General features: G+C 39.0%; 1 protein-coding gene across 1 annotated transcript in view; it reads left to right on the forward strand.

Annotated features, from left to right (window-relative positions):
* plekhf2 (pleckstrin homology domain containing, family F (with FYVE domain) member 2) overlaps positions 1-22,208 on the forward strand; it is a 38,938-nt gene extending 16,730 nt beyond the window's left edge. Inside the window, exon 2 of the mRNA XM_004551086.6 lies at positions 15,103-22,208. Within this exon, the coding sequence (XP_004551143.1) occupies positions 15,114-15,851 (738 nt within the window). The 5' untranslated portion in view covers positions 15,103-15,113 and the 3' untranslated portion in view covers positions 15,852-22,208. The remainder of the gene's footprint in view (positions 1-15,102) is intronic.
* The last annotated feature ends 970 nt before the right edge of the window (positions 22,209-23,178 follow it).

A 23,178-nucleotide genomic window follows, 5' to 3' on the forward strand; every position in this document is an offset into this window, starting at 1 on the left:
AGTAATTCAGCAAGTGAGAATTATGTTTACTATGCTGACAACATCAGAAATTGGGATAGGTTAAAGATCGATACTGTCACGGTGGGATGCGTTATGGTAATGTAGATGATCGCTTCTACATTTTTTTTTTAACGTTAACGATAAGAATAAGCATTACAGCTCTTTATCATACTCAAATACACAGTGTGTTAATATATAGGAAGTGTTTTGAAAAGGAAAGCTGTGGTAATTAATCTTGGGAGGATGAGTTAGGGCTGAACTAGTTTCTAGTTAGCTCAGTAGGTTTGAGGAAACACTGGCCAGAGTTTCTTTCACAAATTTGATGTGATAAAGAACAGGATTAGGAGTGAGGATGACATGCTTTCTGCTGTCTCTAATTTACAATAGACTAATTTACACAAATGCTGAGGTACAAGAGGCAGGACGTTTTTCTCCTCAACGTGGTCTTTGTCCCATTAGAAATAAACAGTGTCCCTTATTTGGATTTTACTGAATATTGTTATAAAGAGTGTATTGTTTCAGACAAAGACTTTATCGAGAGATTAGAAAAGTACTTTAAATTTTAAATTTCAATGAGCTAAAGTCTCAAGGAACACTCGAGAAACTTTTCAAGAAAGAAAATAACAGCAAAGTGAAACAATGAGGGAGAAAAACTGGTACACGTTGTTTAACTGATATTTATTCCATAATTCTTAGAGAAAATTTTCGCCTTCTGTGGGATTGAAGAGTGGCTCTGAAGATTTTATATTGAAAGTGAAGTACAGTTAGTTATAAAGCAGGGCGATATGACCACAAATATTTATCACGATATACATTTGAAAATTTGCAATAACTATATAACTGACGATATAATTGACACTAGACAACATACTTTACAACTCCACATCTTTATTAGTGCAAAAAAACCCCCAAAACATCAATGTATTTTCACTTAAACAAGCAGCTGTTTTTTTTTATCTGCATTAAAGTTATATAAAAATTTTACAGTGCAAATGCAAATTGCTTGCTGACAGTTTAACCAAAAGGCATTTCCAGTGGAAATTGGCCGACATATCCTCAGCATAACCATGTATAATATCCACAAAACTTAAAAAGAGGTTATGCACACACAATACGGTAATATTATGTTGAAGCACAGTACGTATCACTCCGTGAGGCGCCTGCCTACGATAGCCGTAATGCTCCGACAATCCATCAAGCGGTGCAGGTTCGTAGCTTAGCAAAGTCGTACTAAAACATTTGACAGATTTTCGAGCGCCGTGTACCACATAAAATCGTTTCGAGGTCAGTAAACACAAACAGAATTCATACATAAGGCGCACGGGATTATAAGGGGCACTGTCGATTTTCGGAAAAATCAAAGGATTGATTTTAAGTGTGCCGTATTTTCAAAAGAACACGGTAATAACGACGACCCGCTAGCATGCTCTACCAAAAATAGTCCTTTGTTGTATATCTTCCGGACGGAAGCCAAACCAGTTCCACACTACTGAAGTTGCAGCATTTTTACAAACCAATTCTGAGTCATCTGTTTCATTCAACGACCCGCTTTCGCCCTTCTCATTCTCTGTCCCTGCCATGCTTTTTCCGCCATGTGCTTATGAAAACAACCCGTATTCTATCAGGATGTTTCATTTTCTTATCGTTGCCCAACATTATACCGCTATTACCGTGAAAGGTATGATATGGCCCAGCCCTAGTTATAGCCCTATCCATAAAAACTTTCTGACCGAGTAGACTAAATAAAAAAAGATAATAATCTGCAGGTTTATTGATATTATTTTTAATGCTGATGTAAACTCTGGAGAATTTTACTGTGTATCTACATGATCTCGATAATGATATCCTGTCTAGATATATTTCTCAGAAGTTTCCCAAACTTGCTTATAGCTTAAGATCCCCTAACTGGACCGGATTCAAGCCTGTGTCTAGAGAAGCTATGAATCCTTTTCCAGTTAATGATGGGGAATGTAGTCATGCATGTCGTAAAAGATTAATAAATAATTTATGTCAACTTACAGGAAGACATAAAGTGATAACTGTGGGGGTTTTTTGGGAGAGTTTTTTTTGTCTTTTTAAAAACAGTGCAATTCAGCCTGATACTAGATTGATAAGAACTCCTGTTGATTTACTAAGTGAGCAAAGTCTACCAGTTATTCAATTCAATTTTATTTATATGGTGCCAAATCACAACAACAGTCACCTCAAAGTGCTTTATATTGTGTGTCATGATGTGAAGAAGGCACTTTCGGCTCCCCCCTTATTTCCCAAAGGACCACAACAAGTGGATCCAGATGTTTTTTGGGTTTTTTTAATTTTTTTTTATTTTTAAATTTATTTATTTTTTAATCACACAGATTTTATGCCAGATCCATTTCCTGACTGAGCCCTCCTATTTACCCCGGCTTGAGACAAGCATTGGGAGTACACAAGCTTGTAACCCCTGGAGGACAAGTTTGTGTCTTCTCCCAGAATCAAATCAGGGGTCTTTCAAATGTAAAACAAATTTTTTAACTACCACACTACTCTAATAAATATTAAATAATGGCAGTGCTGTTTGTGATTCATGCACTTTTTTGTTCATTTTACATGCAAGAAGCAAATATCCAGTGCCATGTGGCATTTGTTGTGTAAAATCACAGTAAAATTCTGGTGTTCCAAAAGTTGTTTTCAGGTTACAGACACAAATACTGGTTCAGAGACTAGCCTCCAATCCCTTTATCTGGTGTTCATTCTCACACGGCAGCTCTGTAATCCTTTGTAATGACATGACAGGATGTTGTTGGCACATAGCAGCAGGGTGCTGCGTTCAGGTCAGCAACAAGCAGATAAGACCTCTGTGAAGGAGACCGTGGTCAAAGAGCTGTCCCGTTAGCTTTCAGTCAGACTGGGTATATCTGAATGCAATACATGTGTTTAGTATTTCATCAGGAACTACAAGGAAAAAAATGATCTCTTACAGTGGAATAATAACTCCTCTGTGCACTTTTTTTCATAATAGACAAAAGTAGTACAATGAATTTTCAGATTTGAGAAATTGAGACTAATAAAACACTGGGACACAACCACATGGTAATTAACACATAATGCACTACACACAAGCATAAGACATCAGCAACTTTCTGAGACTACGTCCACACTAATGCGTTTTCTCTCCGTTTTGGCCTCCCGTTCACACTGAGACGGCGTTTTTGCTGAAGGAAAACGCATACATTTGGAAATGGTGCTTTCGTGTTGTAGTGTGGACAGCAAAAATGGAGACTTTCTAAAATGATGATGCATGTTAGTCATATGATGCAGACATGTGACCAATTTAACTAAGATAGCGGAGGGCATTATACAGCAGTTGTTTATTTTGCTCTGTTTTGACAGCCCTATTAAAGATTAATCAGTCTGTACATGCTTCAGATAGCTTTTCTTCAAATTCTTTAACTCTCACTCGCTTTTGTAACTTTGTACTTTTGTGTTACTCGCAGCAATAACTCCACCTCATTGTTAGTCCACTTAAAAAACTCGGGGCTTTTCCTCAACATTTTGCCACGACGTTTCAAAGAGCCCGAAAGTAAATAAGCGGCAGACAGAAATGAGGCAGGTCGAATCTTATTGTGTTTCACGCATGCGCAGTACTGGAACGTAAGCGTTTTCGTCCGTTTCAATGTGGACGCGCAACTCTGTGAAAACGACTGAAAATGCTAGTGTGGACGCAGAGTGTTTTCAGACGAAAATGCCGTTTTCAAATCTATCCGAACTAGTGTGGACGTAGCCTGAGGTTACGTTGGCTCTACAAAGATTCCCCGCAGCAGTCTAGCGATACAGTGGTAGTCTGCTTCTGATTGTCCTGAGAGTAGGGCTGTGCGATATGACCAAAATCTCATATCCTGATACAGGATATTTGTCATCCCGATAACTATGTATATCACAAAATAGTGCTTTTTCTGTAAATTCTTTGAATCTCCGGCATCTCGACTTGTGTGAAGTGTTTTCAGCTTGGCGAGTGTTTTGACCAATGCATTAAACGATATATTATGATATATAAGCTGTAATGGCCGCCATTTTCTTTGCGATTATTTATTACAACCACTGCCTAAGCGAAAACCTGTAGTGATCCTGTATGTGTCAGGAGTATCGGAGCAGTTGAGACGCATTTTTTCTAAACAGTGTCTCTGTGGCTTTCAAACCCCAAAACACTCTTCACCAAAAATTGGTCCACCCCAAGGATCGTGTCCCCTGACACAAACAGAGTAACATTGCCAGGATGTATACATCGGGGAAACCAAACAACCTCTGATGAAGCGGATGGCACAACACAGAAGAGCTACCTCGTCAGGCCAGGACTCCGCAGTCTATTTACACCTACAGGCCTGTGGACACTCTTTCATTGATGAGGATGTACACATCCTGGACAGGGAGGAATGCTGGTTTGAGCGGGGAGTCAAGGAGGCCATTAACGTGAAAGGGGAAAGACCATCTCTGAATCGAGGAGGGGGCCTAGGGGTACATCTTTCGCCATCATACAATGCTGTGATTGCAGCCATTCCCCAACTCTCTGTGAATGGTACTCATTAGAGCAGGGCGATATGGCCAAAAATATTTATCACGATATATATTTGAAAATTTGCGATAACGATATAACCGACGATATAATTGATGCGAGACAAAATACAACTCCACAACATTACTAGCGCAAAAAGACAACCTTCCATTTATTTTCACTTAAACAAGAAGCTGGTTTTTATGTACATTAAAGCTTTATAAAAATGTAACAGTGCAAATGCAAATTCCTTGCTGAAAGTTTAACCAAAAGGCATTTCCAGTAGAAATGGGCTGACATATCCTGAGCATAACCATGTATAATATCCACTGAAGTTAAAAAGAGGTGCTTTGCAACATTAAACTGCAGTGTGCAGTACGCATTTTTCGGACCATAAGGTGCACGGGATTATAAGGCACATTAAGCGAAACAAAGCAGTCAGATAAATCAAACTTTATTAAACTCATTCTTCTTGCTTCCTCCACTTCTGTACCATTGATTCATTAATGTTGAATTCTCTGCAGCTGCTCTATTCCCATGTTGTTGCAGTATATTAATGACTAACCTCGTATTGTGGATGGATTATCTCAGTTGTTCTCCTGACTGAAGTTTGGTCCGTTTACAGCATCCTGCCATGCGATTGCATTTGTCTCTAACCATGAAGAACCTTCACGTTAACTTTTATAAGTGGAAAAGTGTTAGTGTTCGTCCTCCAGCTTCACTGTTTATGTTATGCTAACATAGCTGTGTCGCTAGCGATCACGTAGCACATCATTATATACCAGCTAGCCCAACTTCAGTAACCCTACAAACGTCACTGCTGTTTAGTTTCCTGTCTTCATTTATGTTGGAAGTGATAGCAGAGGTGTACGTTTGATTTTTTTCAGAAATCTCTCCGTCAGAAGATGCAATATCATGCTTAGGTAACTAGCGGAACTAGCGAGCTAACTTCCGCTAGCTTCCTGCTAACTTCTAACTCCGTTAAATGTAATAACTTTTGTTTTCATGGATGCCTGGAAGTTAAACTTTATAGTTACACCTGGTAAAGCAGCAATGCTGATCGTTTTATTAAAGATGAAAGAATTTAGACAGTTTTTAACTCTAAGTGATGCTGCAGTGTTGTTTGACCTGAAGCATACGGAGTTTAGGACCCAGATTACTCCCAGATTTAAGAGCATCTTAGTCCGACAAATATGACAATAACAACGGCCGCTTGCATGTTCTGCAAAAAAATGTGCTTTGTTGTGTATCTGACGGACAAACACCAAACCAGTTCCACATCACGGAAGTTGCACCATTTTTACAAACCAATTCTGGTTCATCTGTTTCACTCAACAATCGGCCATGTGCGTATGAAAACAAAGGCACTGCGCATGCGCGTTTTACTCCCATTCTATCGCGATATTTCATTTTCCTATCGTTGCCTAACATTATACCGGTATTACCGTGAACGGTATAATATGGCCCAGCCCTAGTACTCATGGCCATTGATCAGTGGTTGTTGATCAATGGTCATGAGAATTTGCATAATTATGATTAAGGAACTGACCTCCCAGCCCATTGTTCCTTCAGTGGGCTGGTTTCAGTCATTATGCAAATATCCTGTTTATAAGATTGGGGAAACCTGCAGTCAGCTAAGACTGAAGAAGTCACTTGGATGAGTGGCAAAACATTTCTCCCACTGAAAACGCTACATCCAGATGAACAGAATCAACTTTTGGAGGTATTTATTACATGGTGTGCTGGTGGGAAAAGCCTCTTCTAAAGTTTGAGTCTCCATACTCTTTCACCTGATTCTTGCGTAGGTGGTAGAAGAGGTTTGTCGTGTTTGAGTCTGTGGTGGGGACAGGTTTGCGGCATAGTTTTCCGTTTTCTGCTGTGTCAGACTTTTCATAACCAAACCATGTCCATGCTACAGAGGTAGCCCCTCGTTTAGGAATAAGGTCCTTGATTTGTTTTGACTGGTCCTTTTATTTGGAGCTGCCTGTTCCTGCTTCATTTTCACTGGCTATGCTGGTATTCTCTGTGCCCCGATGCCTAAACAGTGTATTTTGCGACACCATGAAACAAAGGATGGCGTATAATTTGAAATGATAGATGTTTTCATATCATCATCCGATATATTTTGTCATATCGCACAGCTCTACCTGAGATCTATTCAAACTGTGAATGATTTGGTTTTTGTCTCACTTTGGATGAAGTTTATCATCATGCATAATTAAATTTATGCATGCTAAGTTTGTGTGGTTTTCCTACTGGTGATATGTGGGCCAACATGTCAGACCTGTTGAACTCCTCGTATACATGGACAGAATTTAAACTTTACAAAGGAGAAAATTGGGTGGGGAAATTTTAGTTTCTGCCTTATTAATTATAATGTTAATATAAATCTTCCCTTTACATTCAGTGTCAAAACACTGTCTGTACCATTTGCTTTTAGATCAGATTTGCTGCTTTTAAAATGAAGACACCTTTGTACTGATCGGTTCTAAAGAATATGTTTTAATGCTTTATCATTTGTAATAAGAGCAGCAGCTTAAAGAGATGTAGAATGGAAAAGGCAAGAACAAAGACACTGCCTCATCATTGATGGCCTCCACCCTCACATTCTCTCCTCTGGATAAATGGGTGCCCTTGTGTCCGTGTTTGCTGTTTACAGTCTACAGAATGGCTCTTTCTCTCTTCCCTGCCCTGCTTTCACCATCTTTACTCTCTCCCTTTAGCGTCTGACTCATTGCTGTCACTGCTTCTTACTTCCCAGACTTCCCAGTGCGGTGTCCACTGGTGGTTTAATTGCTGGTCATACTAAAGTCTTGAATCACCCACGTCATCTTTTCGTATATTCCAGAGAAGTCTTCTTTCACAAATATCTCAAACATCTTGTTTGCAAACCACAACCAAATTACAGAAAAGGCAGTTTCTCTGACAATTCCCACGAGTTGGCATATTCATGCTATTATCTATGTAATTTTGAGAGTACGTGCTATACTCAAGAAAATCTCAAGAGTTTTTAAGGCCATTTTACACTGCTTGAAAATTGTTAAATGAGAAATTGCATCTAATTCTGAAGTTCAAAGTTAACAAGTGCCATGTAATAATGACTGTAACCAAGAGGTCCGCCTGCAGTAGAAACACTTAACATAGGTGGTTATTTATAATTAAGTGTGAGATTGTTTTACACTGGCATCACCTTGGCAACTCGAAAGTAAAACCTTGTTTTTGCTTATTTGTTTGCAAAATTTTTATTAGATGGCCCACTTTAGAAAGCAAAACAGTTCACACCACAACTCCCCAAACTTTAGCAACTGTCAGAGTAATGAAGGATTGGAGATGAATTTTAGTGAAATATCGCTAAGCACAGTATCAACAGCAGTGTCTTCTTTGTGTATTTTTCCTACAAGAATCATATTTATTCAACTTATTTTAACTCTACTTACCACAGTTTGAGAGCACACACAGATTTCACCTTATAAAGCATAGAATAACTGAACTTAAGATGGAAAACGGGCAAGTTCTTTTGTATTGAGCACAATAAGATGGGACTTAAAAAGGAAGATAAGGTGGGGGTTTTTTGTTGTTGTTTTTTCCTTTTCAGGGTTTTGTTGGGGTTAGAACATCTTGCATCTCTCATAAAGGGTAATTAGCCATGACAAAACCATAATCTCTGCCTTACTTGTCGTGTCGTTCTTCCCCACTTGTTAAAGAGAACAAAGTGCCTTGCTTTTTAATTATTTATAATTTTAATATTTATTTATTTATATTATTTATTTATTGCTTTTTCATGGAGGTTTAATGTTTTTGGGTGTTGGCAATAAATGAACACCTCTTGTAAACTGAGAGAGAGGTCAGCAGCTCGTAATGAATTAATCATTGGGCTTATCTAAAGCCACTGCTGTTCCCGTAACCCTAGGTAGCACAGCCAGTCGTCATTGACATTCAAAACACCAGACTCCAGCTAAGAAACCAAAACTACCCATGAACAGCCCTGTTTGAAAAGTTGAGATGGTATGTGATTTGCACTAGTTTGTAGTAAATAAAATATATTATCTTTAGGCAAAGCTAATGAAAGACCATGCGGGCAAATGATTAAACAATTTGCAAAACACCTCTGGGTTTTATGGAAAAGTTACTTTTATTATAGCTTGGTAATAACATGGAAATAGTGGCGTAATGTGGGATCTAGAGAAGTAATAACCAATTAAAGCACTTTAAATAACATGTAATTAGGTAAGGCCAATGTACAAAATGTAACATTTCTCACATATTAACATTGTTACTAAAAGCTTACTAAGCCATTTTTTTCATCATAGGTATTGTTACATTTGTTTTCACATTCTTAACCCGAATTGATACCACATTATATTCATTTCAGATAAAAATCAAGATTGTTACAAGCTATAACTGGGTTATGACCAAAAATATTTATCATGATATATACGCAGTACGTATCACTCTGCGCCTGCCTACGATAGCCGTAATGCTCCGACAATCCATCAAGTGGTGCGGGTTCGTAGCTTAGCAAAGTCGTACTAAAACATTTGACAGATTTTAGAGCGCCATGTACCACATAAAATCGTTTCGAGGTCAGTAAACACAACCAGAATTCATACATAAGGCGCACGGGATTATAAGGGGCACTGTCGATTTTCAGAAAAATCAAAGGATTGATTTTAAGTGTGCTGTATTTTCCAAACAACACTGTAATAACGACGGCCCGCTAGCATGCGCTAGCAAAAATAGTGCTTTGTTTTGTATCTGACGGACGAAAGTTCCACACCACTGAAGTTGCAGCATTTTTACAAACCAATTCTGGTTCATCCGTTTCATTCAACGATCCACTTTCGCTCTTCTCATTCTGCGTCGCCGCCATGTGCGTATGTAAACATAGGCACTGCACATGCGTGTTTTACCCATATTCTATCGCGATATTTCATTTTCTTATCGTTGCCCAAAATTACACCGGTATTACCGTGAACGGTATATAGCCCAGCCCTAATGTAAATTACATCATTCAGTGTGGTTACTACCCCTTTATTTCAACTTCATTGCAAACTATTACTGTTTTATTACCGAAGAAGAGGGAAAATTATCTAATATATTGCCCATAATATAATTAAATGAAAATTAAAGATAACAAAGATGTTGAGTTGGTGAGAGGTGGAAAAAAACTTGGTATTCTTCAGAGTCTTCTAGAAATCAGCAACTGCATTTATATACATCACAACTAACTGTGCTAAAATTACCACCTCTGAACTATCGTCTGTTTTCCCTATAATTAGCAGCAATTTACATAGGAAATGCAAACTCATAAAACAAATTTTCTGTGGGTGCACTGCTGCAAGGGTCTCTAGGGATATTCAAACCTGTAACCTTGGCAGTATTCACACCTTAGTCAGGCAGCTGTAATCTGGTGTCAGGGTGGTTGATGCATTAAATAATTTGCTCCAACCTGGCTCAGTTTCGTCTACCTCTCTCTGTCCAGGGGAGCACAGATGGATGATTGATGTATTCATTTTCACAAATGAGAATCAGCAGCTGGTAAAGTTGAGCTCCACAGAGGGCAACGCTGGCACAAAGAGTTCAGTTCGCCAATCTCCAGCTGGCTGACGAACCCAATCTATCCCTAAGGGAAACGGACACTAAATACCAACATAACAGAGATGGATAATTGGTTCTGGCTGTGACGTTTATTTCTTTTATGAGCCACATTGGCAAATGAATGTAATGGACTGCATTTACTTTTTATCCTTCACTAATAATCCCAGTATCATTTGTTTTTTTTATTGATTTAAAAAAATTTTCGCCAAAGTCTACTTAATCAATTACAATGTTACTTTACTTTCATCAATAAAACAGATTTTAATTGATGAAATTATTAGATTTACACAAAGGCATTTCTGTTTCCAGAATTTTTCTTTATTTCCTTTGGCATATTAAAGTTGGCTTTCTTAAGCTACATTAAAGAATGTGTCTGCCAGCAGAAGCACCCATCTGTTAACTGTATTCCTGAAACAAATAACACGTTTTTTTTTTTTGTTTGTTTTGTTTTTGCTGTAATTGATCATTTATTTTATTTATTTGAAATCCCACAGAGATCATACATAACTGTTTTGCTGTACTTTAACCACTTTTAAAAGGATAATTATATTTGTTTTAATTATTTTTAAATTGAAGCATTTACAAATGATAGCATTTTGAGCTTAAGGTAAAGAAAAGAGAAAAATCATTAGAAGAAACTTGACCTGTTTGCAAGATGACATTTCACTTAAATGACAAATAACTGAAACTGAAATGTCTCACCATATTAAATCATTATATTGACCATACCATTAAACCGTCATGACTGATTATGCCCTCAGAGTTCTTTTGTTTGCTCCCGGCTGTGTTCCTGTCTTTGCTCATGAAAGCTGTCATTTATCACTGCAGAGCAAAGAAAGCTCTTTCTTCTTGTAGCATTTTCTGTGCATTTTTCAGTCTGTTTCATCCCACTCTGTCTCACTTTGATTACTGGGTTGGGAGCCTGCAGCCTGTATTTATGCCGCTATCTCTCACCAGAACCTTTTGCTCTTTGTGCCTTCAACTGTCTGCTGATGGGAGTTGGTCCCCGGGCTGCCTCGGCAGTGGGAAATGAGCCCTCGCTAACAGGGTTGGCGTTTCAGCAACCCCTCTGTCCTCTACGGGGCTTTTCTGTCGCAGTTCACTCCCTCACTCAGGGTTATTAGTGTGCAGATCACTAGGGAGCCCGGCCCAAGCTGCACTGGCATCTGCTGGCTAATTAGCATCGATTCTTGCACTGCAGTTTTGTTTGGTTGTTTGTATTTTTTTTTTCTTTAAAGTCTGAAATCAAGAGTGCAGTCACACCTAAACTTTGGTTTCTATATGTTACAGTTAGTTTAGTTATGCAGTTTGTTCAAGTTCAGTCCACCCACTTACCAACAAACAAGTGGCTAGGAGCTTATTTGTTGCAGAGTTACAGAAACTTTCAAATAATGAAGTTTGGGAAGTTTAGAAGGGACATTGTGTAGCTTTGCCTGTGTTTAAAAATGATCAAATTTCAGGAATATTTTAAGAAATGTTGGTTCTAGACCCTCAAATGTGGTGAAGTTGGGTGCCGGTTTAGCTCATTGGGACGAGCAGGCGACCATATGCCACATGTCTGAGAGCGGGTTCCTGTCCGACCTGCAGCCCCTTTGCCGCATGTCTTCTCCTGTCTCTCTTTTGTTCCGCTTTCTTGTCAGTCTTCGCTATATCTACCCAAAAAAAACTAGAAAGGCCCAAAATAATTTTAAAAAATGTGGTGTGTTTCCTTTTTTTTTTTTTTTACACTTTTGTTTTGTATGAATGTTAATGTGATATTACTGACCATTTCATCACTGAATCATTAGTCTCTGAGAAACTTGCTAATATCTCCAGTTTAAAAACAAAACATTATTAAAGAAATAGTAAGAATAACCAGAGGGGTGGAGCAAATAATTGTGTTTAAATTTTTTAGTCAGGTTTAATAAGGCTGATTGGAAAGCACCGGGAAAAGAAAAAAAAAAAGCAGAACAAAATATACATGTATGGGTGGTCACAGCAGTGGGAAGGATTAAAAAGGAAACTGCATCCACAAGTCAAGATCTTAAGATGAATGAATCTCAGCAGGCTTTGTCTAAGTAAATAAGACTTCAGAAGTTTATCTCTCTGATTTCACAGTATCCATGCTGCTTGTGCATGGCTTCATGTCTGTACTATAGTGTGTACTTCATCTTATCTTTTTTGAGGGCACGACTCTGCTCTCAAACCCTAGGGCTCGCCTAGAGAGTGCCAGCATCCTTTTGTATCTATCACCAGTGACCTTTGACCTCTTTCACTGCGCTTTCAGCCAAAGGGAGACCCATAAGCTGTGCTGTTATCTGGGTCACATCAGAGAGGAGACACCTGCTTGTGTTTGGTATTGAGTCTCAATTGAATTCTCTCTTAAAAGCTTGAGGAATGGATCCATTCAGACTGTAACCTTTACTTACAAAGGACACACAAGAAAAAATAAAACTGAGATAAAATAGTGTTCAAAAATGCTGGTTCATGTTCAGGAATTGAAGAGTTAAAAAGAAGAGACAAAAAAGGTGCACATCGGGTAAACTATTTATTTATGTGTCACCCTGCGGGAGAGATGGCTCGTTTTTACCTACATTTGGATTGTGGGATAATATTATGTAGGCTAAATGTATTTTATGTGAAGACATTTCCCGCACATTCAGTTATTCAGTGTTGTTTCAGTTTGTAGTTTGGGACTTAACAGCTTTTCTTTCTTTTCTTCATTTATTTCTTTATTTTTGTAATGTTAATGTCCAGTGGGTTGTTTGCTACACCTAGTCGCTAGGGCAATACGACCCAAAATTCATATCTCGATATTTTTTAGCTGGGTGGCGATATAAGATATATATCTCAATATTTTTTTTAAAGCCATAAGTTAAGAACAAAAAGAGAGTTCTTAGTCACACTGTGTCCCAGATGTCACACAGGCATTTTTATTTACATACAGCATAGATTTACATGAATAAATTTCTCAAAAATAAATTATCAGCATTTATTAAATAATCATGCTCCATAAATAAAAGAAAACAATGTTGTTTTTGTGCATAACAAAAAGCTCATAATTGTGCAGTCAAAATGTAAACTAACAGATGCTGAGCATAATAACAAAGACAGATTTCACAGCTGCTCTGTTCCCAACTTCTACTGCGTGACTGATAGCCTTGAGTTTGCAATCTGCTTCGTAACCATGTCTCTTAGCAGGTGCCATTTATGGTCCTTATACACACACAATACGGTAATATTACGTCGAAGTACAGTACGTATCACTCCGCGAGGCTCCAGACTACGGTAGCCGTAATGCTCCAACAATCCATCAAGCGCTGCAGCTCTGTAGCTTACCAAAGTCGTACTAAACATTTTTTTGACAGATTGCTGAGCGCCGTGTACCACCTAAAATCGGTTCGCGGTCAGTAAGCACAACCAGAATTCATACATAAGGCGCGCTATCAACTTTTGAGAAAATGAAAGGATTTTAGGCCGCGCAGCCCTTGTGGGCTGCATGTCGTTAGCGTGGTTAGCTCGCTAACACGTTGACGCCGTCCAGCCCCACAACTCGCTAACGGAGATTTCCCGTGTCCATCTTGTCGCTGCCTGCAGGTGAAGCTATGGGGGAGGAGGAGTTGTGTTCAGTGAAGGAGAGGCGAGGCCGAGTAACGTTGCGCAGAGACAAAAGTGGACGAAAGAGAGGCAAACTTGTGGCTCCACAAGTATAATTATAACGTAACATAGACTATATTGATATAAAGGATATTGTCACATCTTATATCTCGTATGAAAATATATCGATTTTTTTTTTTAAAACTCGATATATAGCCCAGCCCTGTTAGTGGCTAATTATTTTTTTTATGCCACAATCACCAGAAGTCGTAACAAATAAATTGGATATTTAGTATTTATTGCTGACAGATGAAGTGTGACTGATCAATCTGTTTAATTTGTTAATGAATGAGGTGCTATCTCTTGCTGTACGAGATGAAGCCATGGGAGTTTGGCAATATGGAAAATTGGGTTTTATATGATTTTTGTATTTGGCAAATGTCACTGTCAATTAAATATAACATGTGCTAAAGACCATACGTTTGTCAGCCAATGTGATTATCGCATTGCTACTTGAAGTCACATTTTACAATATAGACGCCAGTCTTAAGCACAGACAGCTTAAGTGTAAAATCAGATCATGTGGCACTAAACCAACACGTGACAGATGAGATCAGTGAAGTTACCAGGGAAAGTGGAACAGTGATTCATTGCACTGTGGTTCTTCATTAGAAAGAAATACAGGCACTGGCAGGAAATCCGCTACTACAAACACAGTTATGCCAGTATAACTTAAGAACAGGGTCAGAGAGATTGTTTTAATGGTTTCTACTCCCCTCTGTATTTACAGTATTATGCTGTCAGTAAACAGGAATCAGTATAATCAGTTTATGGCATAACAAAGTGAAAGTTAAACGCCGGAAGAACCCCAATTACTCTGCTTTTTTTTTTTCTTTTTTTTTCTTTCTTCAAAATGTTAAACTGATATCAAGTGGGAACTCACAAGAACTCACAAAGAATCAACTAGAATGAGTAAAAACATTTGCAAGAAAACAAAAGCATACATGTGACCAAGAGTTAAATATGTAAAGTTACTCTAAAAGAACTACGTAAAGTACTGCTCACAGTGATGGACTTGGCACGATTTTGTTAAAATTTATTTATTTTTTTAAATTGTCAGGGTCACTCTTGGTAGAGTGTTCTCTGTCTGGCTTTATTTGCTCTGCGGTGACTCAGATGGGCATAAGAATAAGTCCTGAAAATATTACTTTTCCTGCAAGTCTGCTATATTTTAATAAGATGTTGATAAAAATTTAATTAGTCAAGGCTCGCTGGTCTCGTTTTCAAACTAGAAACTTTTAGAATTGCTTATTTGGCTGTGTTGCTCAATTTAAAAAAACAAAACAAAAAAATCCCCAATGTTTGTTCTCAACTTTCTTCTGTTTGTCTTCCTCCAGGTGAGGTGAAGATGGTGGACCGGCTTGCGAACAGCGAGGCCAACTCCAAGCGGATTGCGGTGGTTGAGAGCTGCTTCGGCGCTGCAGGTCAGCCACTGGCCATCCCAGGCCGTGTGCTGATTGGTGAGGGTGTTCTCACTAAACTCTGCCGAAAGAAGCCAAAGGCACGGCAGTTCTTCCTCTTCAACGACATCTTGGTTTATGGTAACATCGTCATTCAGAAGAAGAAGTACAATAAGCAGCACATCATCCCTCTGGAGAGCGTCACCATCGACACAGTGCCAGATGAAGGCGACCTGCGCAATGGCTGGCTCATCAAGACGCCCACCAAGTCTTTCGCTGTGTATGCTGCTACTGCCACCGAGAAGTCCGAATGGATGAACCACATAGGGAAATGTGTCGGAGACTTGCTGCAGAAGAGTGGCAAGTCCCCTACAGGAGAGCACGCGGCTGTATGGGTGCCCGACTCAGAGGCCTCTGTGTGCATGCGCTGCAAGAAGGTGAAGTTCACGCCAGTCAGCCGCCGCCACCACTGCAGGAAATGTGGATTTGTGGTCTGTGGGCCGTGCTCAGAGAAGAAGTACCTCCTTCCTAGCCAGTCGTCCAAACCAGTTCGTGTCTGCGAGCACTGCTACGAGCAGCTGACATCCGTAAACCAGGCACGCTCAGACTCCATCACTCGGCCGGGGTCAAAGTTCCACAGCAACAACCTCTCGGATGATGACGACGATGACGACAGCAGTGACTGAGGAAGGTCCGATCCTCCCAACGGTCTGTCCATCTCTCTGCCGTGGAGGAAGTACTCTGCTGATTACATTTTTTGTGTTTTTCATCCTTGTGATTGAATCATGATCCACCAAGAGAGGAATTCTGGATTAATTCATTAATTCACTTTGGAGTTCTGGTCTCATCAACAAACCAAAATGTTTTACCCTTTTCTATGAATCCAGCAGGGATAAATACTTTCCTGAACGCAGTGATTAATCAGTCACTTGAGAAACTGCCTGGGTGACCAGCAGCACTTTGAGATAAAGTTTTGACTGTTCATCACAGCCCTTCTCCCTTCCCTCTTAATTAGCTTCAGTTAGTCACTACAGAAAACAAAGGTGCTAATGAGAGACTTGCCCTCTGCTCTATACTCAGCTTAAGTTAATTTCTTCTTCTTTCTTTCTTATTTTTGTCCGTGCTCTCTCTCCATGGACCTAAGCAAGGTAACTGCTTGTAATTTCTGCAGGGAAAAGCAAATGTTTGGGCTGTAGCCTGTCTTTGGTTTTCTTTCAGGTATTTCACCAAACAGGACTTTATTATAACAGAATTCTGCACTATTTTTGTAAATTGGACTCCAGCAAAATGAAAAGTTTCCCTTTTATAAATATCTATTGTGCTAAACGCAGAGCTTTTTCTAATCTACTATAGCTGCTTTTGACAAATCAACTAAAGCTTGTCTCACGATGAGCGATTGTTTCTCTTTTAACAACCACGTATGAGTTTTCTTAGAGGCTGCCCCCAAGCTTACTCTGCCTTCTTCTATACCCTCACATAGTGCCTTGTAGAAAACTCAGCTTAGCCTTCAGCAAGCAGAAAGGTTATTAGATAATAAAACAAGACTGCAAAAAACAGCGACTTCATGATAGGTTGACTCTGAAACACATTATAGAGGGTAGGGTTGTTGTTTGGTTTTGTGTGAAGACCAGGGCGATTATAGACCAGGGATCAGATGGGAACGGTTCAATTTGTTCCTAGAAACACTTGAAAGTCACTTAAACCAGCCATCCAATCTTGTAAGGGCAGTCACCGGCTTTTCCATTTAGCTGCTAGTGGGCAATTTTTACCTAGAGGAACCTAATTGCCTTGTTTCCACATTGTGTTAAAAACCAGAGGATGAATGGAAAGTATTGGTGATCAACATTCTCTCTCTCACACACACACCTTTCAACAGATGGCTTGTGTGGACCTGTGTTCCAGACGAGGCTGATTGAACGCTAGTTGAGAGGTTGCTTTAGACCTTGTGAAAATCTTTCGTAGCCGACCATGGCTGGGAAATCTAGTTAGACTTCTATCAAACACCCCATTGCTTATCAAATAATCTAAAGTTTACCTTCAGAAATAAATAACTAGCCAGCCAAATATACTCTGATTCTGAATATTGATTAAATAAAGCACACATTACTTTGCAGTGCTGGGCTGATATGTTCATTTGTTCCCAAAAAGCTGTTGCACTGACCCCGCCTGTGAGTAATTATACAGCATTTCCCACATATTTTAATTCCATTTTGGCTCCATTGTCCATCCATGATAAACAATACCCTTCATAAAGGGCCCTTTTTGAAATATTTTAATCAGCAAGTACCCTGTGATACATAAGTAATTGAGCGTTACATTCACCTGCATCTCCAATGAGTCTTTCATCCTCTTTAGCTGCTAGGCCCTGTTCTGCTCTGCAGCTGAGCTCAGAGTTTGAGACACAAAAAGCATTACAGCTTCAAACAACCGTAGTTCTAGGGTTTGCAGCAGAAGATCTCCAGTTGTCAGATGGAGTACAGGGCAGTGGTGCTAGAATCCAAGAACTCAAGCAAAGTAATGACCTCCAAGTCCAACACAATGCCAAGATGGCCAAAATAGCGTCTTGAGTAACATGAGATTAGAAGGCCTTTGGGACTGAACTTTTAAAATAAGGTCATGGTGTTATCAGCTACCAAATCAGTCATGGATCGTGGTGTTCCTTCAAACAGACTGCAAAAATAAAATCTGCTAAACCAAGTTGCAAAATATTCTTGTGGGGCTGTTAAGTCTTTGCTATAACTTTAATGTCACATTATAACAAAAGACAAAAATTGGTAAAACATGAAGTTGCTAGAGTGGGTAAAGACAAAGAATTGAAGTTTTTTGCACCTGGTTGGGTTTTGTTAGCTGTAGGTTATTTTTATCTTTGTGTTATACAAACGGATCCGATTAATGTAATACCTCACAGAGAGGTAGCAGCAAGCAGTAGTTTGGATTCTGTTTGCAATACGATTGTTTAACACTCAGCTAATGCCTCCAGTGAATGACTGAATGAAATGAAATGCAGTAATAAGGAAGTTTTAGGGCCTGGTGTGTGTTTTTCTTTTCTTGCACAACTGTGTGTGAACCATAGGTTGTGAAATTCCTACCTGCTCAGCAGCTTAGCAGGTTTTCTGGAATGAACATCAGGAAATCGGCATGTTGTCTTCCTGTCACTTGCCCTTTACTGTGCTGCTCTTTTACGTCAGAGGGAAATACTGTGTCATAAAACAAACACACCTCTTTTGAACTCTGCCAACACAAGCGACCATAACAGTCTGTCCATCTTTCTTTCCTTCCTTCCTTCCTTGTGTACTTGCTTCCTTTTTCAGTACCATCACTTCTCCATGGAAACCACAGCTTGTAGATCATGTGACACAGTGTGTGTGTGAATTAAGTCATGTGATTGGGTACTGAACAAGGAACTGAAAAAAAATACTCCTTTGGGGAATTGACTACCTTCTACAGCCTGCAGAGAACTCAGGTTCAGTTCGCTTACCAGATGTTCATGTTATCAGTTTCAGTGCGAGTTTCTGTTCTCGGTGAGTCCTGTGAAGAGTTTCATTCCTCAGACCAACATTTTCAAATAAACAGCACTCAAAGTTGACTCTGAACTCTGCAGGATCATTAATTTCTCGGTATTTATGACCCAAGCTTGTACTCAGATACTCGTCAGTCTGCTTCTCTGCTGGCTCATTCTGTGCTGTTGGAGGTCTCAGGATTGTCACTATTTGTAAAAGTGCACTTGTAGCATCTAAACAAAGACTGAGTTAGGATTCTCGTCTGTCCTGTTTCCCTGCGTCACTGCATGTCTGCTTAGAAAATCCAACATTTTTATCAGATTGACGCATCACGCGTCACATTGACGGGCGTTTACAGTATTCTTAAGAAAAGATTTTGAAACTCTGGAATATTGACGCGAATTTTTTTCAGTCACACTAGAAACGCAAGACATGCAGTACATGACAGTCATGTCATCTGCCAGGAATGCATTAGAATGCCAGGCATTTTACCTATTGACAACTCGACTGAACGAGTAATCTTAACATATTGTATGAACCTATCGAAGTGTGAAAGCAGGACATCAGCAGCTTGGATGAGACTTTTTTTGTTTGTTTTAAATGAGCTACAGAGTGTAAAGGTCACCATAAAGTCAGCGTGGACTGCTGCATTGATTTCACTAAAGTGCATCTGTTTGATCGGCTGACTGAAAAAGTCAAAACACCTCCTACGGGACAGCCTGTCACACCCAGCTCCATCCAAGCAGACTCTCACTCACGTGAAACTTCATTTTCACAGACGGGTGAAAGTGTGAACTTGTATTTTGGAAGTTTTCTTCTTGTTAAATAGAGCACATTAACTGCATCAGGTTTTTTGGAATGAAACTCACAGGTGTTTGTTTAAAACAAAAGGCATGGGATAAGATGTACATGAGCACACTGCAGTCAGGACTAGAAACCGAAACCACAGAAGTGATTTTGCTTTTATCTGAGATCAAACGGGATTGGGAAAACAAGTTTGCGTTGCTTCTAACAAAAGCCGAACACCTCTGTGAGTGTCTACAGATGATTTCCTTCATTTTGACTTTCTTTCTACACAGATATACGGTAACAGTGCAGCATTAAGCATCTCAGTAAACCAGCAGAACAGGAAGAAGAAAGGGATCATTTTCTTGTTATGATCTTATAGGTTAAACTTTCTGGTAATGTTATAGCGATAAGAGAAATGACCATGTTAATGATCACTAACCAGCTGTCCTTTATACTCACTGTGGCGGTGGTGCTCACGGAGAGATGATGACGTCACAGTCGAATCCAGAAGCACAAAGTCCGGCCTCAGGTTTGCTGTGGATTGCACTCAACAAAGTCGGCACATGGACTCTGATCCAGGTTGTTACCATATACTGTCAGATCCACAGCGACTGGACATTTTCAAATGAATCCTCATGTTGTTTTAAGCCTGTTGATTTTTGTACATTTGTACAGATTTGGGTTGTTTGGGTTGTAATGTTTTTGTTGTACAGTTCTCATAAGTTTCTGAAATGACGCTGTCTCAAGTCTCTTTGTGCTCAGCCCTCCTCTTCGTCCTGTCTGTCACATGTCATCAGCATCTGCAGCTTTGTAATACGGTTAAAAAACAGATGGGAACGTTTTGATGGCCGCCATGCAGCCACGTGTGTTTTAAGAGATCCTGCTCCTCAGGACAGGCAACAGCAGCCGGCAAATATTAAATGCACGGTTCAAAGACACCTAGTTCCTGTGTTTTTGGGGGGGTTATATGCACTTAAACGGGTCACAATGCTGATTTCTTGGTAGTAAAACTTCTAGTATACAGTACAAAACTAAGGATTGCAATATGTATTTGTTTTTAAATGTCTCATTCCACAGTTTGACTAAAATTGAATCAAACTCCAGCCAAATTAGATTTTTTTTTTTCACCTCCCAACCTCCCAAACATATTGACCAAGAGAAATGACACAGTCTGATGCAGACGTACAAAAACCCGATGAGTCATTACTCCCCCCACAAGATTGTCTGTACAGTGTGATCCTGCTGCAGAGTGAACCATGAACATAAAAAAACATCATCTAAATCTTGGCTGATTGAGAATGTTACACTTAACTGCCTTTTTTTTTTTTTTTTTTCCCACTTTTCCATTTGGCCAGAACTTTTGTGCTGTAAATTACAGTGTCCAGCTGTTTGTGTGTTCACACTGTGAGCAACATGTCTGACAGTTGGCACTGTTTGTGTTGATTGTAGATTGAGGGGTTCTGATTACTTCTCCAAGCATTGATTAAGAAAATGTCACATGTAAACAAATCACACATGTAATTGTTTTGATTTTTAGAGGATTTTTTTTTCTTTTTCTTAAATGGCCCAATAGTGAAACTAATGCAGGAAGGGCACGTTAATAACAAATAAATAAAATAAAAATAAAACCTTCAACTGAAAGAGTGAATATAATGTGTGTTACTTGTGACTTTTTTTTTTTTTTTAAAGCTGATCACTCCTCTGCTGCATTCAGGCGATGCGCTTGTATTCAAAACTCTAACATTATCTCAAGCATGTGACCTTTATGTTGTGTTTATAGGTCGTGAAATGGCAAAGCAGTGGAAAAGTCACCGGAGGCTGTAAATAATCTAAACCTAACATCTAGTATTTGTTCTTGTTAGTAGCATGGATTTGCAGCTGGAAGCTGTGCAGAAAATTGATTCATTATCATGATTTTTCTCGGCTTTTTCCAGCACACATTTCATCTTTCAGTGGCTGTAAGAACAGCTGAGCCAGCCACAACGCTGCAGGGATAATTAAAGCTCAAAATCTACTTTTTATTTATTTTATTTTTTTTGGACAATTTGCTGTGAGTCTGACACATACGGGTCTATCAGGATAGTGTGGACTCACTCTCTACACATGTCCAAACTTAAGCGCCAAATGTGACAGAAAGACAGTCTTTGAGTCCAGAGGTAAAATACTAAGGCTATAAAGATATAAATAGGAGAAAAGTGAATGTTTTTATTTTGAAAATATGGGCCAGTAATTTTTATATTCAGCCAGTAAACTAACACATGGTGGTTGAATGCTGCTCAGTTCAGCTCATGTCGCTCACAGTATGAACCACTTGGTTGAGGGTGGTGATGTTTTCAGATGTGGGATAATATCCACAAGTGAATCGGAGAAGAGCTGCAGATCTTGAGATTCACACATTTTCCTTAGGAGCCAACTTGGGACAGCTGAAAAAGATCTCATTGCTTCTTGTGATTTAGGTTTTGTTGTACAAATGTTTTCTGTTGCTGTTTGATTTCATTGTTGGTTTTATTTCCTAGTTTTGCGGGTAATCTTAATTCTCTAAAAAGGGCTTAAATCAGAATGTAACCCGGCATATCATCTTCATACTAATTCTTTAAGAATTGCTTTAGTATCTCTTATATAAATGATGTAATGGTTAAAATTCAAATATTGTCCTGTGTTGTCTTTATTTGACCTCTTTCTGGGAAAAAATAAGAGGGTCATCTTGTGAAAATAGATTTCATGATTATTAAACGTGATTTTTGCACTAACAAATGCAACTGAGGTTGATTTCATCTTTAAAAGTGTGTTACTGTTGAGTGTGTCCTTTTTTTTTTTTTTTTTTTTTAGTTATGTAGTTATTAAAGAAAACTTGGTATGAAAATCCCAGCAGTAAGAAATAAAAGCTTGTCTTCACAGCCATGACAAACAGGAAAACCAAAGAAACGTAAACAGCTCGAACTAAGTGTACTGTGGTTAACTGAGTTCCTGATTAAGATCAAAAGCTGCACGGAGAAATCAAACACCCTATACACTCCTGGAGACTAAAGGGCACAGTAAAAGTGCCCAAAAGAAGTCAGAAAAAAGAGCTGAAGACACATTTATCTCATATTCTATGACTCGTATTTATTAATTTTTACACGCTTTTTCCATTAGTGGTTTTGTCAGGAAGGGGTTAAAAAAAATCTGCCAAACAAAACATCTGGAGTCACCGTGGCGACACCTTGTGTATAAAGGAGCACCCAAAGTAGCTTCATTGTGTTAACCCCTATAAATTAGCTCTTATACCAACATATAAACACTATAGACTAAGTAAATTGGTATGAAATTTTAATTACACTATAATACTTTAACGTAGTCAGATGAAATTTGACGTTAAATTTATAGATTATTCAGTAGATACTGTAGAAATATTACATCAATATGTATGTAAAATGCCTTATAACTATAGTGTTTAGTACAAATGTCATGCGGTAATCTAAAAATAAATATATTTCTGTGGGTCAGTACTGGAAACAAACCGGTAACGTGTGGACACTCTTGTTACTTTTAGTCTAATTTAAAAGCATGGGTAACATAAAAATGGCCACAGCCATTGTGATGTCACCTACTGGCTTTGGACACCATATTTGGCCACTGCCTCGGTTGACAAGCTGCATTCACAAATTGCATCAGTGCAGCAGAGTTTAATCAGCTGAGTAGCTGACAGACTAATAAAATGCTAGTTTTTAACTCACTAGATCCT

This window comes from Maylandia zebra, linkage group LG11 (assembly GCF_041146795.1).
Source record: "Maylandia zebra isolate NMK-2024a linkage group LG11, Mzebra_GT3a, whole genome shotgun sequence".
Taxonomy (NCBI): Eukaryota; Metazoa; Chordata; class Actinopteri; order Cichliformes; family Cichlidae; genus Maylandia; species Maylandia zebra.